The sequence below is a fragment of the Hesperophylax consimilis genome, unplaced genomic scaffold (assembly GCF_061612785.1).
Source record: "Hesperophylax consimilis isolate HC1 unplaced genomic scaffold, BYU_Hcon_1.0 scaffold_45, whole genome shotgun sequence".
In the NCBI taxonomy this organism is placed as follows: domain Eukaryota; kingdom Metazoa; phylum Arthropoda; class Insecta; order Trichoptera; family Limnephilidae; genus Hesperophylax; species Hesperophylax consimilis.
The window spans coordinates 161,253-177,549 of NW_028301275.1; the positions used below are offsets into that span (position 1 = coordinate 161,253).

At 34.0% G+C, this 16,297-nt stretch overlaps 2 protein-coding genes across 3 annotated transcripts; both read left to right on the forward strand.

Moving 5' to 3' along the window:
• Positions 1–1,674: 1,674 nt before the first annotated feature.
• On the forward strand, positions 1,675–10,479 carry LOC149408894 (macrophage mannose receptor 1-like). 2 transcript variants are annotated; one of them, XR_016305351.1, is made up of 9 exons: positions 1,675–1,793; positions 2,159–2,422; positions 2,553–2,738; positions 5,276–5,533; positions 6,374–6,583; positions 6,968–7,225; positions 7,555–7,776; positions 8,750–9,004; positions 10,312–10,479. XR_016305351.1 is itself a non-coding variant. In XM_089650325.1 (8 exons), exons 1-7 carry the CDS (start codon positions 1,739–1,741, stop codon positions 7,728–7,730), a joined length of 1,407 nt encoding a protein of 468 aa, XP_089506451.1. In that variant the 5' UTR covers positions 1,675–1,738; the 3' UTR covers positions 7,731–7,776; positions 8,750–9,666. The 2 variants fall into 2 exon arrangements, 1 of the variants encoding a protein (XP_089506451.1); XM_089650325.1 differs by lacking the exon at positions 10,312–10,479 and having other exon boundaries at positions 8,750–9,666.
• LOC149408895 (hemolymph lipopolysaccharide-binding protein-like) lies at positions 8,593–10,499 on the forward strand. Its single transcript, XM_089650327.1, has 3 exons — positions 8,593–8,653; positions 8,750–9,004; positions 10,312–10,499. The coding sequence occupies exons 1-3, from the start codon at positions 8,593–8,595 to the stop codon at positions 10,497–10,499; spliced, it is 504 nt and encodes a 167-aa protein (XP_089506453.1).
• Positions 10,500–16,297: the final 5,798 nt, after the last annotated feature.

Genomic DNA, 16,297 nt, shown 5'->3' on the forward strand with positions numbered 1-16,297 from the left:
GCAGAAACAGGCGGTCTGTTTAATAGATTCCCCTCTCTTAACAAACGGATTGCAATCCTTAATAATAATAATAATAACATAGCATTTATATAGCGCAGTTTTGTGTTGTTTCACTTCAAGTGCGCTTAGTAGTGCTTAGTCTGCTTAGTCTGCGTAGTGCTTAGTCTGGTAATTAAAAACCTACCTAACAACCTACAAACACTGGAAGTGTTTGTTTGGAGAATTCAGACAACCCGTAAAGTACTTTTCAAATTATGAAGTGTTTGTTTTAAATGAAAATGATTGTCGAGAATTCAGAAAATCCATTATTGTTCACGAGTAGCTAGAATGTAATTGTTTAGAATGGAAATGATAATAATTTACATCCTCGAATACACTGGAAAAAGTGTGGCAGGATGTTTTTCAAGATAAGTACTTGAACTCACCGCGTAAATAAATATGTTATGTTTTCTTTTCCACGATCTTATCTGGCCGAAGTTACGATTTGGACCAATGTGTGTGGGCGGGTGACGGATGTCAATGAAAGATATCATTTATAATATATTATTTTAATTTTTCCTTGTACTTCCTTCTGTTCTGGGAATTAGCTGATACGGTCATAATTATAATCACAGCGATTATAACGTTATTTTCTTTCATATTTAAATTAGACTCATAAATATAAACTTTATTCCGTGACTATTCGCTTTATTTCAAACTCCCCGGCGTTGCCCGGTTTTTACACAGATTTTTATAAATTAGAAATGGAGAGCAAATCTTTTCCTCTTATTTTGAACGTCAAGTGTGAAGGATACAGCCATTTCAAGTAACACCGGGATTACTTTCTTCGACTCTATGCTACAAATATAATTGAATTAATTAATTTTGAAAAAACACTAATTAATTACATAAAATTTAAAGTGAGAAGCCGCGATCTTCTTCTTACTCTTCGACGAAATACCGTTCAGACAAAAAAAAATAATTCAGATAAAATTCGTATGAATAAATAACAGAATGTTTGTTTTCTTTCTTAATCGACTATAAATTTGATTTAAATTCACTTTTTTCGGACGCTGTATATATAAATATATATAAGTAACAGATTAAGTGATTTTTTTAAACGTGAGACCCCGGGGCCCACCACATTAGTAAGTTTTGAAATATCAAAAGCAGGGATCAATTTATAATATTAATTTTACGAAAATTTATTTTGAAAGCTTATTACTTTGATATGTCTTTATTTATTATATTAAAACCCAAATAACTTAATTAATATACTTATGTTTGTAAAGTATATATTGCTGCTGATGAGGTGAACATTGTTCATGAAACATGTAGAGGTTATATATATAAATCAAAAGTGATGTAAACAAAGTATGTATGTTACAATTATAATTTGTAATTATAATTGTAATTACAATTTATTTAGAAAATACCTGTTTTGAAAATAACTCCATTAAGTATATAAAATGTATATAGCCTCAAGGAAGGTTCAGGTTCAACCGTAACCGGTTTATATTTCATAATATTTTAATAAACTTACCCAAAAAGTGGTTTTCAAACATTGTTATATTTCAATTAATTATAAAAATATAACACAAATTGTGTACAGTACGTCACGGGTTAAAGTTTATCACAAAATTTTGTATAAATAATGGTGATCTTTCCAGAAATAAATCATTCTCATTTGCACCGTTATCTGACCCTGTCGCTGACTTGTCCTAGTTGGCAAAACACAACCGCACAAGTATATTGCAGCATGTTTCGAAGTGCATTGTTCCTGCTGGGAATTCTACGCATATCTTGTATAGATGGTAAGTAACCATTAAACATTTCTTCATCTTGTCATGCGAGAAGCTTAAAAAATATTTTTTAACCATCATCAGTGCGCTACATTTAAGGATGGAGTTTTAACTCCTTCGTAAATATTATTCATTGATTTGTGGTCCGCTGTCATTTTTTCCGGTCCTCCAGCAATCCGTCCTACTCCAATCGACTATCACGCAGTCAGTTACTCCCTTTTCTACAGTTTGCGGCTGGTCGTTTCCACTGAGCAACTACTTGGTTACGATTTTCATTGCCATCTGGCAGCACTAAGTGCCCATTGATTATTTTTAAACAAGCCTCGTATAATTTCACTGTTTCCAACAAATATTTTCAACATTTAGTTTTATTCTAGTCGTATCAGCAAAGGAACCGGAACCATTTTTCAGAAATGATTATTTTTTCTCTGCTGCCTACAGTGCTTTTTATAAAGAGCATAAGGTAGAGCGGAGCTGGAGAGAGGCGGTGTCCATGTGTTCCTTGGAAAGCGCTGAGCTTGTGGTGCCAACCTCTGAGGAGGAGATGAAGTCCCTGCTAACCTACATGACCAGCACCACCAGCAATGTGTGGATCGGACTACATGACTTATTCAAACAGCAGAACTACGTAGCAATCAATGGTATTTAATCATTTTTTTTTTTATATATTTATATTTTTGGCTTCTTTTTGGAGATCCTGAGTTATTCTGATGAAATTGTTGTCGCCTCTTGATAACTAATCTAATCATTTTCGTTTTCAATTCTTTGTAGGCATTCCAGCGTCAGAGTTATACTTGAACCACCCAGACCCCAACCCTGGAGAGGGAAAAGATTGCGTGCGGATGCTGCGTGATGGGTATTACTCCGACAGACCCTGTGAGGCGGCCAGCCGGTTTATCTGTAAGAAAGGCCTCAGCACTCTGACAGTTAATGTGGATTGTGGAACATACGACACAGGTACGAAAACCCACTAATGTTATTTGACAATGAAAACTTACCCGTAATATTATTTATACCATCAATGTGATGTAAATAATAAGTTGGAGTAATAGGTTTTCCCTCTATTCTAAAAGAATTTAATATTTTGTAAGAACTTAACTGAAGAAATAACATAAAAAATATCGAATCAAACATATTAATGAATAATGTTATGCTTAGTTTTTAATGTAATTCAGTAAAAACTTGATCATTTTTTTTTTTTTTTTTTTTTCATTTCTTTACATATATTATACATAATAATAGACAGTAAATAATAACATAATATATATTACCAAAATTGTATACACAAGAAATGAAAACCCACTAAGGCACTGCCTGAGTGTGGGTAATATAAAACCATTACTATATTTCAAGTACCTAAGTATAATATATATAAGTAGAAAAAGTTTTTTTTTTGTTTATAGTTATTATAAAAGTAAAGAGAAAACATTATGTACAATAGTTTATAAAGTTTCAGCAAGTGAGTTGTAGAAAGGATCAATAAATTTATATAAAAAGCGTTTCAATATCTGCGTCATTCACCCATTTAACACTGCGTCATTTACCTTTATGTTTTACCCTTTTGAAAGTTGACTTGTCGTACAACTTCATCGAAATTAATTTACTTATTTGTTATTATTTTGTCTTTTAGTAACCTACGAAGCATTTTGACGATTTTTATTTCAGTATATAAAACAGATACTCAGATGCCCAAAACTTATAAACATGAATATTTTGTAATTAATTATATTAAATTAAACAATAACCAAAAATTCAACGATAAACACTATGAAAAGATAGAATACAAATCAATTTGCAGTTGATAATGTATTGAGAAGTCAAAACAGCTGTCACGCATAATAATAATTATACAGCTGAACTTGTTCACAAATAAACGGTATATTTTTTTTCAAAATGAATAATAATATTATTGAATATATAAAAGAAAAGTAAAAAAAATGATACAAAATATTTACATAACAATTTAATGTTGGCACCTGCGCTATAAGTCTAATTATACAATAACACTGATTTATAAAGCGCGTCATCACCTTATCAGCTTGTTGGCAGAACTTATTTATGTTTTATTTGGTCAATAAAAATGCCTTCATTATTACAGCAGTGCATAGTGTTACAATTTCCCAATGCAGGCGGTTTAGGAGAGACATGTCCGATATTTGTGTAGTCAGAGGCGGATTTGCCCTTAGGCCTATGTAGGCCCGGGCCTAGGGCGGCCAGATATTAGGGGCGGCCAATCGTGACAAAAAAGTCACAGATGATAACAAGAAATTACTTCCTAAGTACCTAAATATTGTACGTACGAAATAGCGATATGCAAGAGCGTGTTCACACATAGCACACAGCGCGCCCCGTAGGAATAGGATTAAGAGGCAAAGGATTTTTATTTCTTTTTAGCATTGTTCTAAAGTAGCCTACGGAGTTCGGATTTGTGACATCTATGATCAAAATAGATAAAGCATTGCAATTTGCTATAGCTCCGTGTTAAAATAAACGACTGGCCAAGAAAATGTTTTAAATAATTACAATAAATGTTTTACGAATGGTAGGAGATGTGGTCCATTTTTGGACCTAAATCAATCGCAGAAAAATAAAAGTGGTCCGTTGTCCATTTTTCGACCGAAATCGTTCCAGAGGAACAAACCCGCGTAGGGATTGGAAATACGCACCCGCTCGCGACAGGCGACAGCAGTCAGCGCAGTCAGTGCCGGCAGTGGTCAGTATGCCAGTATTGCCAGTGTGCGTACAGCAATTGCAGCGAGTTGAGGAGCGTTTTTCTAATTTCTTAAAGGTATTCGCGACGCGACGTGTATGTACTGCAATATTAACAAAAATCAAAATATTTTACAGGACGTGGACGATACCTCACGTAAAAAGTGTTGTTTTGCATAATTAGATATGGATGGAAAGAAAAGGTTAAGTGGGGCTGAGTATCGCAAGCGAGCTAAAGAAAAAGATAATAAACAACAGGATGTAATTTTAAAAAAACGCGAAAATTTGACTACTTCTTTGGAAAACCATATGTCATTGATCCAACATGCGACATTCCAAGTGGTAGCGGTGTTATGTCAACTGATGTTTAGGAAAATTAAAACGGTTGTGACCCTAGGAACTTACTGAAAAGTTTGGATACTCCTGGTCAATATGATGGGTACTGAGAAAGGGGCGGCTACATGGTCTGGGGATTAGGGCGGCCAAAACTGCAAATCCGCCTCTGTGTGTAGTAAGCTTATGCGAAAAGTTCTTTTATACTTCTTATTGATTTTCTTGATAGTGTGTTTACGTACATTTGGGGGAAAACGTTTGGTGTATCAACTAATGCATGATAATTTTGTGTAAAAGCAATACATCAGAAAGCTTACGTCTGACTGAGAGAGAGTGTATGTAGTTTATATTGCGAAATCCGATCACCACATGTTCCATCAGATAAACCTTCAGAAGGTTAATTTACTTTGAATGGATTCGGTATATTTATATCTCTTTATATTTTTTTCCAGAATACAAAAAGATCAATGCAATGGACGATCGTTGTTTCAAAGTTCATCGTAAGCCAAAGTCGTGGTACGATGCCTTTGAAGTCTGTTCGGCCGAACAAGGTCATCTCGTGGTCCTCAACAGTGCGGAGGAGGCACAACACTGCTTGGACGCGTTTAATGAATATGCCGGAAGCTCACTGGATACCAACTTTGACAGGAGTCATATTTGGCTTGGGTTTCATGACTTGATTCTTCCAGGACAATATGAAACAATAGACGGTATGCTTCAAGGTTCATTTATCAAACCTCATTAAATTTATATTATATTTGTAAAGCCTGCGCCTTGGTAGTTATTATCGGAAATGGTTCATCCTCATTATTTATTGAGCCTTCTAGATGTGGACATACGCCTCCTTCAATTTTATCACAGTGTTTCCGGTTCAGTATTCAAGTTAAATAAGCTTTTTACATGCTCACACATTAGAAGCCGGAATTCCTTTCCGAAACAATTAGCCAGTCTTGTCTGTGCACGTTTCTTAGAAACCAAAACATCCATCGATGTTTTTTTCATTCCAACGGTCCTCTGTTGAGAATATGACTAGGTTTGCTAAAATCAGCACCATAATTAATTATCTATTATTTGTCATTTGTGGGAAAACTGAATAGAGGATTTTTATTAAAAAAAAAACAAATGTGTGAATCTTAAAAAGAGTTGGGTCGAAGGCAAGCCAGGATTAATGCAGGTGCAATTGGAGCAGTCCACTTCATTGCCAAGGAGCTGATAATACCTAACAGCAACAGTTCTACATTGCCCTTGGAATTTTTTTTCATAAAAAGGTTCACAAAAATACAAATACTCGAATATTATTGGTCACGCGAGTTAATTGATTTGAACATGAGTCATTTTAACTGATTTATAAAAATTTCTACCTGCGACGCTTTTGTGTTTCTTTCTGGCAGTTATAACTAGCTTTCCACTCCATTTGCACTCGTCACTTACTTCAGTTGGGGATTTCATAGATCCACAGGCTTCGAGATTATTGAGGAATTGGAACTAAATTGCGGCAGTTTTCGCCCCTTCCATTTGTTTGTGTTTCAAGTATCTTGTTCATATTGTAGGACAGAAGCTAGAGAAAGCGGGCTACAGCGAATGGCAGGACGGGCAGCCCGACAACATCAATAACGAAGAACACTGTGGCACTCTGATGGTAGGCTTAGGTAGAAAGCTGAACGAAAAATCCTGTGAGACACGGCTCCTGTTCATGTGCGAGAGGAACATTTCACACGATAAGAAAGGTCTCATCAATCCAGTTTATATTTGTCCTGCAGGTAAGCATAACATTATAGAACCAACTCAATTTCAGGATAAATTGCTAAAAAATGCAGTTACATTTTAAATACAACTTTTTAAAGAAGTAAACTTGTATCCTAAGCAATACTCACTTTATAATATGTCACTAAAACTCAAGCAATCTAATCATTTAATATATAATACAACAATGTTTTATAATGATATTCAAGGATTTTCCTTCCTCTCTGAAGAAGACAATATGGTTGAGTGTGAAACTGAATGCTTTTATTCTCACATTGTGTAATTTAGACCAATTTAATACTTTATCAATAAGTTTTTTTTAATGATAATTGAGAAAATTTACTTATTGCAACAGTTGTCAGAGTTGTTACACTTCCGTTTATTTTTACTTTTCTTTGCAGGATATAAAAATTATCCAGCGATGCCAAACATCTGCTTTAAACTTCATACCACAGCTAAATCCTGGATCAACGCATTTAGAGTGTGTGAAGCTGAACAAGCCCACCTTATAATACTGGACAGCGCTGAGAAAGCCAAACTTAGCGTAGACATATTTATGAAATATACCCGTACTAAATCACAGATGTGTGTCTTTAATACAAACGGTTTTATGGTGGGCGTCAACAATTTTTTAACAAATGAATACAGGACAATCGATGGTGAGGGCAACACTATTTTTGGTATTTCGTAAGTGAATTTGAATGAGAAACCCATGCTTGTGTAGTGATGAACCCTAATGTGACTCTGGAATGTTTCATTCTGCAACGTACCTACTAGTAATCACCCTCCTAAGCGTTTAAGTAATAGTAATGACGCAATTATTGAATAAGTAATAAATTAAATTTACAGCAGTTAATATATGAAATAAATGCAGGAACTAACCAAACAGTATTTGGCGTGAGCGTTTTTGACTCCAGTCCCCGGCGAGGAAGGTTCAATCCTCGGTCAAACCATCGTTTTTCAAAGTGTTGACATCTGTATTTTTCAGGAAGGACTCTCCTGGATGCAGGCTACAACCACTGGGCCCCCGGGAGTCCCTCCAACGGATCGCATCAATGCGGGGCGCTCTTGCAGCACAATGACACCTCGCGCGGGTCCTTCCAGTTGAACGTTGTACCATGTGTGTCATTGGAACTATTTTTCATTTGCGAGCAGTACATATGAAATCCGAAGGAGGACTTCTGCGCTATCAAATCATGTTCAGGCAATGGTATGAATAAACTTCCATTTGATATTATCAAAGCACATCATTTATCATGTCCCATTACGTAACCTCCCATGTTTCACCTTGTTCTTTATACTCTAGCTCTGTCGCTTTACCGAGGGTGTTTGTCGACGTCTCCTGGTTCCACAACGTGGTACCTCAGATACAGACTAATCGGAATATTCACACCAAAGACCATTCGGCATTTCTTCGCACTCTTCACATCCAAACAGCTATACACTTTTTAATTTTAAATGCTCCGAACTGTATATTTGTTACTGAGTGTAAATATATGTGTACTGTTTCCAGGGACACTGGAGGGTCTAGAGTCACTCATAATAATTTAATGTAACTTCGTTCCATTAGAAAAAATCTTATTAAACGAAGACGTAGGAGGTAAACACTCAGTTACCTTATACCGTCGTTGGGAAAGTGGTGACGCTCCTGCTATGTTCCCAGTGAGACTATGACATCCCCGACTGGGGTATGTTGTGAGGTTGAAGTAAGTACGGAAGGAGATGGGGAAGAGGAAGGCGGGGGAGGGTCTGACTATTCAGATATGGTCACCAAACACGGCTAAAGCCATTTCAAGTAACGTTTCAATTCATAATGGTGTTATTACACCAGGGCGATACTGAGAGTACCTTTCACTCTGGAACGTGCCGCACGTATACTGTATATTATTTTTAATGAATAAATTGTGAAATAACACAAATTCATCAAATAACACAAATTCATCAAATTATGCAAAACTTACTTGCGCACGCAGGGATTTGAACCCGCGACTTTGGAATTGCTATTCAAGTGCCTTAGCCCTCGGCCATGGAGGTCGTCCAAGAAGCCATTTACTCCCAACAGCTGCAAGTACCTCCAACGGAGGCAGGTTCCTTGTTAAGTCCAACTAACTCCTAATTTCCCATCACTATCGGTCAGTTAAAAATGTAAAGTTTAAATTGCAGATGTCTATTATCTGTTACAGGATATAAACACTATCCATCGATGCCAGAGAGTTGTTACAAATTGCACACCAACAGCTCCAGTTGGAGAGACGCGTTCAAAGTGTGTGAAGCTGAACAAGCTCACCTCATTGTTCTGAACAGTGCTGAGGAAGCTCAACTCTCCACGGATATATTCCTAGAGCATGCTAATACAACGACAGACAGCATTAATAAGAACTATTTCCATGTGGGCGTTACTAACTTAGTGACTAAAGGAGAATTTAGAACAATCGATGGTAATAACAACAGTGTAATATCTCTATATGTACTCATTGTGAAAGTATTTACTTTCTTATGCGTTTTAATACATTACAGTAGGTACTTTAATTATATTCGTTTGATGGTTTTTGGAAAAAAAAATATCTCCAGATGTACAGGGTGTCCGAGGGTAAAGTGCGCTAACTTCAGGAGGTGATTCTAGATTATGATGTAAGTAAAAAAGATAAATAACTTTATGGAAATTCCAATGTTTTCTTCCGTAGAAGAATATTTATTTTTCCGTACAAAAATTCAGGTTTTTTACCATTCGAACCTTAAAACGTTGTAATTTCGAAAAAAGTTTACGGTATTTTTTACTTCTACTATCATGCAGAATCACATCCCAAAGATAGCGCATTATAATAACACGAACACCCTGTATTATGCCAAACCAACGTTCATAATTATTGTCAATAATGCTGGAGAAAAACAACTATTTTCGATTGATAAATTCCGGAACAAACGTTCATCACTTTTATTGTTAATGATGCTAGAAAACTTTAAGTAAACGTGGACATTAGACGAATATAAATGAAGTAATGGGTCTGCTTTGGTAACCGGGGAGTGTTTCAATGGAGCCAATTAACATGGGTTTATTTCTTTTACAAATACAAATCTTTAACAGTTACAAATAACGCATCAATAATTAAATGTTATAGAGTAGAGGTTACGTTGACTGGTTTTATGCAATGTATCGGTAAATAGTCAATTACCACCAGTGTTGCCAACTCAACTCTTAATCTAGCTTTAAAATATACATTTTAGATTCTTAGCTCCCTTTTAAAGAATTTAGATTTTTTTTAAACTTGTTCACTTTAAATGAAAACTATTAAAAATATGTACCTACCGGTTCCATTGCTCTGAAATACAAATATTTTCTTTTTGAAGAATCGTAGTAGCTCGGGTGACATGTTGTTTAAAAATCGAGTTGGCAACACTGGTTACACAACTTACAAATAATAAAAACAAAATAAACATAATCATGATTTATTTTGGGGGTATTATGCCATGTTGCGCTGTCTCCGTATTTAGCCTAAAACCTACATATCTCGAGACAACGCTATAAGCGCGCTATATTTTCGTGTCTTGGCCTATTTCAGCGTATCGCTCGCCATACATTACCAATGGCAGTGTATGGCGAGCGATGTGTTGAAATAGACCAAGTCATGATGCGTATAGAGTTATAAGTTGGATTACCATGAAAGCACTCTTTTAAAGGACATTCGCATTTATTATTCGCATCTCGTAGTATTTTGTGTAAGATTTTTATGATTGTTTTTTGCAGGTAAAACTCTCCCGGAGGCGGGCTACAGCGACTGGTTCCCCGGGGAACCCTTCGCTACGTGTTGTCCCTGCGGGGTCCTCGGTCAAAAATCGGGCGCCAAGCGCGGACTCTTCCAGCTATATAGTATTACGTGTGAATCCGGATTTTTATTTATGTGTGAGAAAAATACTACCCAAAGTTATGGATAATGTTGCAAGCAAATAAATAAATCAACAATAAAACTATTTTCTTATTTCTATACCAGCTTGCTATTTCTTTGATGGGCGGACATAAGAGTATAACTGCAAAAGTGTAACTTTTCAGGAGAGCAAAAAAACATTATTATGAACCCAATTATCTCAAGTATTTTAAGTTAGTTTAATAGGCACAAAGTTGTTTATTTATGTTTTGAGTACTGGTGTAACTATACTGTTAATACCATTGATGCCGGCATACACAAGACACATTTTCTCATATAAATCGTTAAATGGTCAAAAATGCAGTTATACTGTTATGTCCGCCCATCAAAGATTTCACATTTGACCAATTTTCCTTGCATATTAATACAAATTATTGAACATTGACATAGTATTTTACCGCCTAGTTTCGTCACTAGTTTTCATTTACATCATCAGGACAATATATATATTTTTTAAATATATATAAATTATGTGTTGCTATTAACTGTTATTACTAAATACTGTCTGTTCCCAGCCACACGTTGCCGTGGCTCAGTCGGACTGTGCAGATAGAAAAAAATTTGGTATATGTTGCTTTTACATCCAACAGATGGCGCTGCTAAAGAACAAACAAAAAATATGTTTTTCCAACGGATTACGATGTGACATCTATATAATATACATAGGTATGTATAAAAAACGAACATTTACTTTTTTATTTATATACAGATATAGGTATAATATGAAAATAATATTTTATACAGGGTGTAACAACACGTACCAGAAGGATTTTAACCAGCGCTAACCGAAATTAACGTACATGTCATTTTGCTGCCCGATAATATTTATATTCAATTAAGTCCTCAGACCTCAGGAATATTCTGTCAAAAGGTCGGAGTATTTCCTCTTTGCAATAAAATCCAAACCAATGGAATATTTCTGAACGTATCCGAAAACTAAAAACTGTTGTTGAAAGGTGATGAAATACGCTTTCAAATGTTATTATTATTAGAAATAAAAATACATATCTATATTTTGAACGCCAGCCGAAAAAATGGCTGACCTCACGTTTTTATAAACTACAATTACTGATTGTTGCGGTCGAAACTTTTGGTTTCTTAGCCACCTTTTCAGGTGCACATTTTAATTTTTCTGTTGTATATTTCTTGATATAAATATAAAGCGTGTTTTTGTTTTGTTTCTAACACCGTTAAAATCATGTTTCTCACCACGGGTAATGGTAATGAGATATAACGATTTCTGTAAGACATATGAGTTGTTCCCAAAATTCGATCAAATTATCCTGAAGTGTATTTTTTCCAATTTTTTCTGGCTGTTGTTCTATAACATTGTTTTTAATTATTGAGAGAGGGAAGGTGAATTTAAGTATACATTTGGTTTAAATTGACAAATTTCAAAATTATATGAATGACTGGAGTCGAATTCAGACATAGAAGAGATGAGATAAATGAGGCTGAAAACAGAAATTATATATATTTGTCGCACTTCCCCGCCCATCACATCTCTACATCACATCGCGATGGATCACATGCGACGTGAGATGGTAAAATGTTTTTTTTTATTTTTTTTTATTTAAATGAAATATCAGCAGACATCAAAATGACATTTACTTATTTACTTCAAATATGCTCAGAAAATATTGATCAAAATCCATCGGGTACTTGCTGTTACACCCTGTATATACAAAGTTATCAAAAGTGAGCTATTTTTTTAAATATATAGAAATAAGATAAGTGCATATGAAATAATATTTACATTATGTTTGTACATATTGTGAGATTTGACTACTACTCTTCCATGGAAGCATTAGCTTATGGCTGGAATAGGAATGTACAGTACATTATTGTAGTTATTTATAAGTAATTAATAATTTGGTAGGTACTTGTATATTGAGATGTATTGCGGAGAGAAAGTTTTAAAAAATTTACATGTTTGTTAAAAGTGATATAAATGTAGGTAGCTGAATCATATCTAATATACTGTAAATAGTAATAATGTATCTTCTCTCTAAGAGAGAGAGAGAAGAATATATGTATATATATATATATAGAGAGAGAGAAGAAACTGTCGCTTACGGAAACATGGCAAATGAATGAGAAAAATATGTTGATTGTCTGTGGTAATTTTATCATCAATATATCAACAAATCACAATTCAATATAAAAAAATCAACTTTATTAACATGATGACACTCCTCAACTTTAAACCCAGTATTAATAATTATACTGCGGAAATACACAACCAAACACCATCATGCTTAGACCACATCTGGTGAAATGTACATCTAAACGACATGAAAAATATAAAATCTACTGTTTGGCAAACAAATATAACTGACCACCATGCATGTCTTATACTACATGAGACAAATGAAAAACTAAACCGAAAACCTAAATTAAGCTATTCATGTGACCAACAACTGAAAAATGGGAAGACATATCAAAAAGTAATTGCGTTAACCAATGTGCCATAATTTTTGAAATAAATCTATCTTCACATATTAAAAAAGCTAACAACTAATCAGAAAGACTAAAAATATAATAGAAACTAAAGATGATTAAAAAAATCTGGTCAAAAATAAATGAGATGATAAATGAAAATAAGAAACCAGAGCAAATATCTGAAATCACAGATGGTAAAAACATATATAATGGTACAAAAAGATGTCGTAATATATTAAATAACTTTATTGTAAATGTCGGCAGAAACCTTGCAAACTCCATTAATACCTACGTCTAATTCGGATAATACAAACACACAACATCAATACAATAACTTCTACCCGGTATCAGAATTTGACATTCTATTGCTGTACTGAAAGGAGGCTCTGCCCCCGGATTTGACAGTATAGAGGTTAAGACAGTAGACATAATGAAACAACACCTAGTGTGACCTAGTCCTTCCCATAACACATCATTAATCTCAATAAATTAAATTAAAATACAAAATAAATTAAATTATCGCCCGAAATCACTATTTTCAAATATTGCAAATATATATATGAAAAAAAAGTAAAAAACAGGTCTGAACATTTATAGAAAAAAAAAATTAATAAATTGTGATCAATTTGGCTTAAATAAAAATACAAGCACTCAAAGTTAAAAAAAAACATACAAAATGAGACATCCCCTACAAATTATGTAACATTATTTTTTTGTGAATCAATATGGAGGTACGTTGGCTATCTTGTGCTAAGATTCTTAAATAAATTCGGAACTTGAAAGAAAAAAATATGTTTTCAATAACAAAAAATGAAGACACCATCTTGATTTTGATCCAGTATGGTTGCAAAATTTATCCTTGACTGGTGGTGTTGATAATACAACAAAACACTCTAACGGTAAAAAAGTATAAAGGAAAATATCATATATTCAATAAAAAAATTTGTGCGATAAAGTTAAAATTTAAATTCTGGTTAATTTTTTCAGATGTGGATTTTACAAAATAATATTTTATGCACTTTCCGACATGCGACACGAAAAATTAAGTGTAGGTTAAGTACCTGCACTGTATTAAAATAATACCAACGCGGTGAAAATGCCCTGAATTGAATTTTAAAAAAGGTTTGCTGGTATTAAATTTTAAAGACATGATATATTTGTTCACTCAGCTCGTTGTGGGCATGTTTCGTGAACCAAGTATAGGCCTGATATCTGTGTTCACTTCAATGTATTCTGTAATATTGTATTATAGATTCACTTTCAACTTTCCGAAGCCAGTGGGATTATGGCATGGAATAAAGAATAACACAAGAATCTTGTGGGCATGTTTGGTGAAACAATTATTGGCCTGATGTCGGCCTATATTTCTATATAATACTATGCTTAGCCATGATTAATAAATTCTAATGGGATGGTTTCTTACATATATTACGATTTATACTGCTCTTCCAAAAAGCACTTGCTTCTGGATGGAAAAGGGCTGATTTGGAAAAAAATATCGTATTAATAATATTACGGTGAAAGAATAATTTTCTGAAATACATAGTATTCATTTTGTTAAAAATTCAGTTCGAATTAAGGATTTTTTCCAAAATTATATATACTCATAGTTATGGTTACATCACGATGGTTGGCGATGTATAATCTTGTGTAAGAAAGGCAGACAAATAATCTAGGACCAAAAGGTAGTAAGTCAGTGGCAGATTTGTTTCCTTTGAAATTTGTAAAGAAGGCATTTATTTATTCTGCGAATTGATGCATCCCATAGACATATGAATATTAGTAGACCTGCCCTAAGTGATTAAAAGCGTATTATCCCCACTCCCCATACCGGTTCCATTGGAGCCGGCTGTGCTCGCGTATGGCCTCAAGTGAAATTTGAAAACGTGACGTCATCATTCTTGTGCGAACTATGGTCGAGGCATCATCGGTTCATTTTACGAAATAACATTTTACGATTCTCAAGTGTGCTCATCGTTGTTTACTGGGGTAAGTAAATTATAAAACATTTGTAAAAGTGTCTTAACTAAATACTCTGAAACTAACTACGACTCTGAAAATAGAAGAAATTTACTTTGCCGAATTTGGACTTCGCAAATTAGTTCATAACGTGGCGAGTAATTTGCGCTCCCATGTAAAAATGTCTATTCATTCGAAAGCAGATTTTACTTTTAAGAACTAAATGGTGATATTATAATGCGAGATGCCTATTTACTGTCAGATTGATTTATTGACGAATCACAGTCAGCTTTACCCCCTTCGTTCTTCAACAGTTGATTTTACCCCCTCGCCATTATCTTCTCGTCTATTAATTCCTATGTCTGTGACGCATCCCAATTGAAGTATAACCCAGGTCTGAGACTTTTTTCATTGAGATAAGAGGTAATTCCTATGTATTTTTAGTTGCCAAATTCGGGAAAATTATCAAAAAAAATCCATCACGTAAGGTTTTTCCCCAAAACGCAAAATACTGTGGGATTGCCTATCTTAAGGCGCAAAACGCGGTTTATTTCCGAAATATATTTAATTTTTTAATTCCAAGTTATTATAAGATAATTTTATGTTTTATAGACTGAAACAAAACATTTAGTAACTCATGACGATAAAACTAGTCAGCGTTGAATCATATATATATCGGGATTTTCCATAGTAAGTATGATGAGAGAATGCAGGAATTCCCAAGGTGTCCACTCCCTTCCATGCCCTTTCATTTATTTATTTCTTTTCCAACTTTCGTAATGTGTGGTTTTGAACAAGAAGTGAAACTATACTGCGGCTGTGTGCAGTAGGGTGTATCGATTTTTAACTTTTTTTTTGTTTTCAAATTCCAAGTTGAAATAAAGTTGCTACTAGGTACCACAACTTACCACAATTTTTTTTGGATTTTTAAAAAAATGTTTAGGTCTCCCGCACAAGGCCTAAAGTTTTAATTTTTTTCAAAAAATATCTTTTTTTTTTTTAATTTAAAAAAATAAATTCATAACTTTTTTGTTTATTCCAAGTTAAAAAACAGTAATATTAGGGCATAAAAATAAGTACGAAACGGTTTTTTTTAATAAAATATGGTATTTTGGTCTCCCGCACAAGCCCTAAAGTTTGTTAATTTTGATGAAATTTTGTAATTTTGTGTACATATATGAACCATGTTTTTTTTAAGTTTAAGCCACCGGAATTAATTGTACTTTTCTTACAGAAGGCATAAAATGAGACAATATATATATACATAATTCTTATATACATACAGTAAAAATATATACCACATATATACTATATACAGGGTGTCCGGAAACTCGTAGTACAAGCGGGAAACTGGTGAATCTACATCACATTTGGAGTCGATTTTGTTGTATATTTTTTTTTGATTTG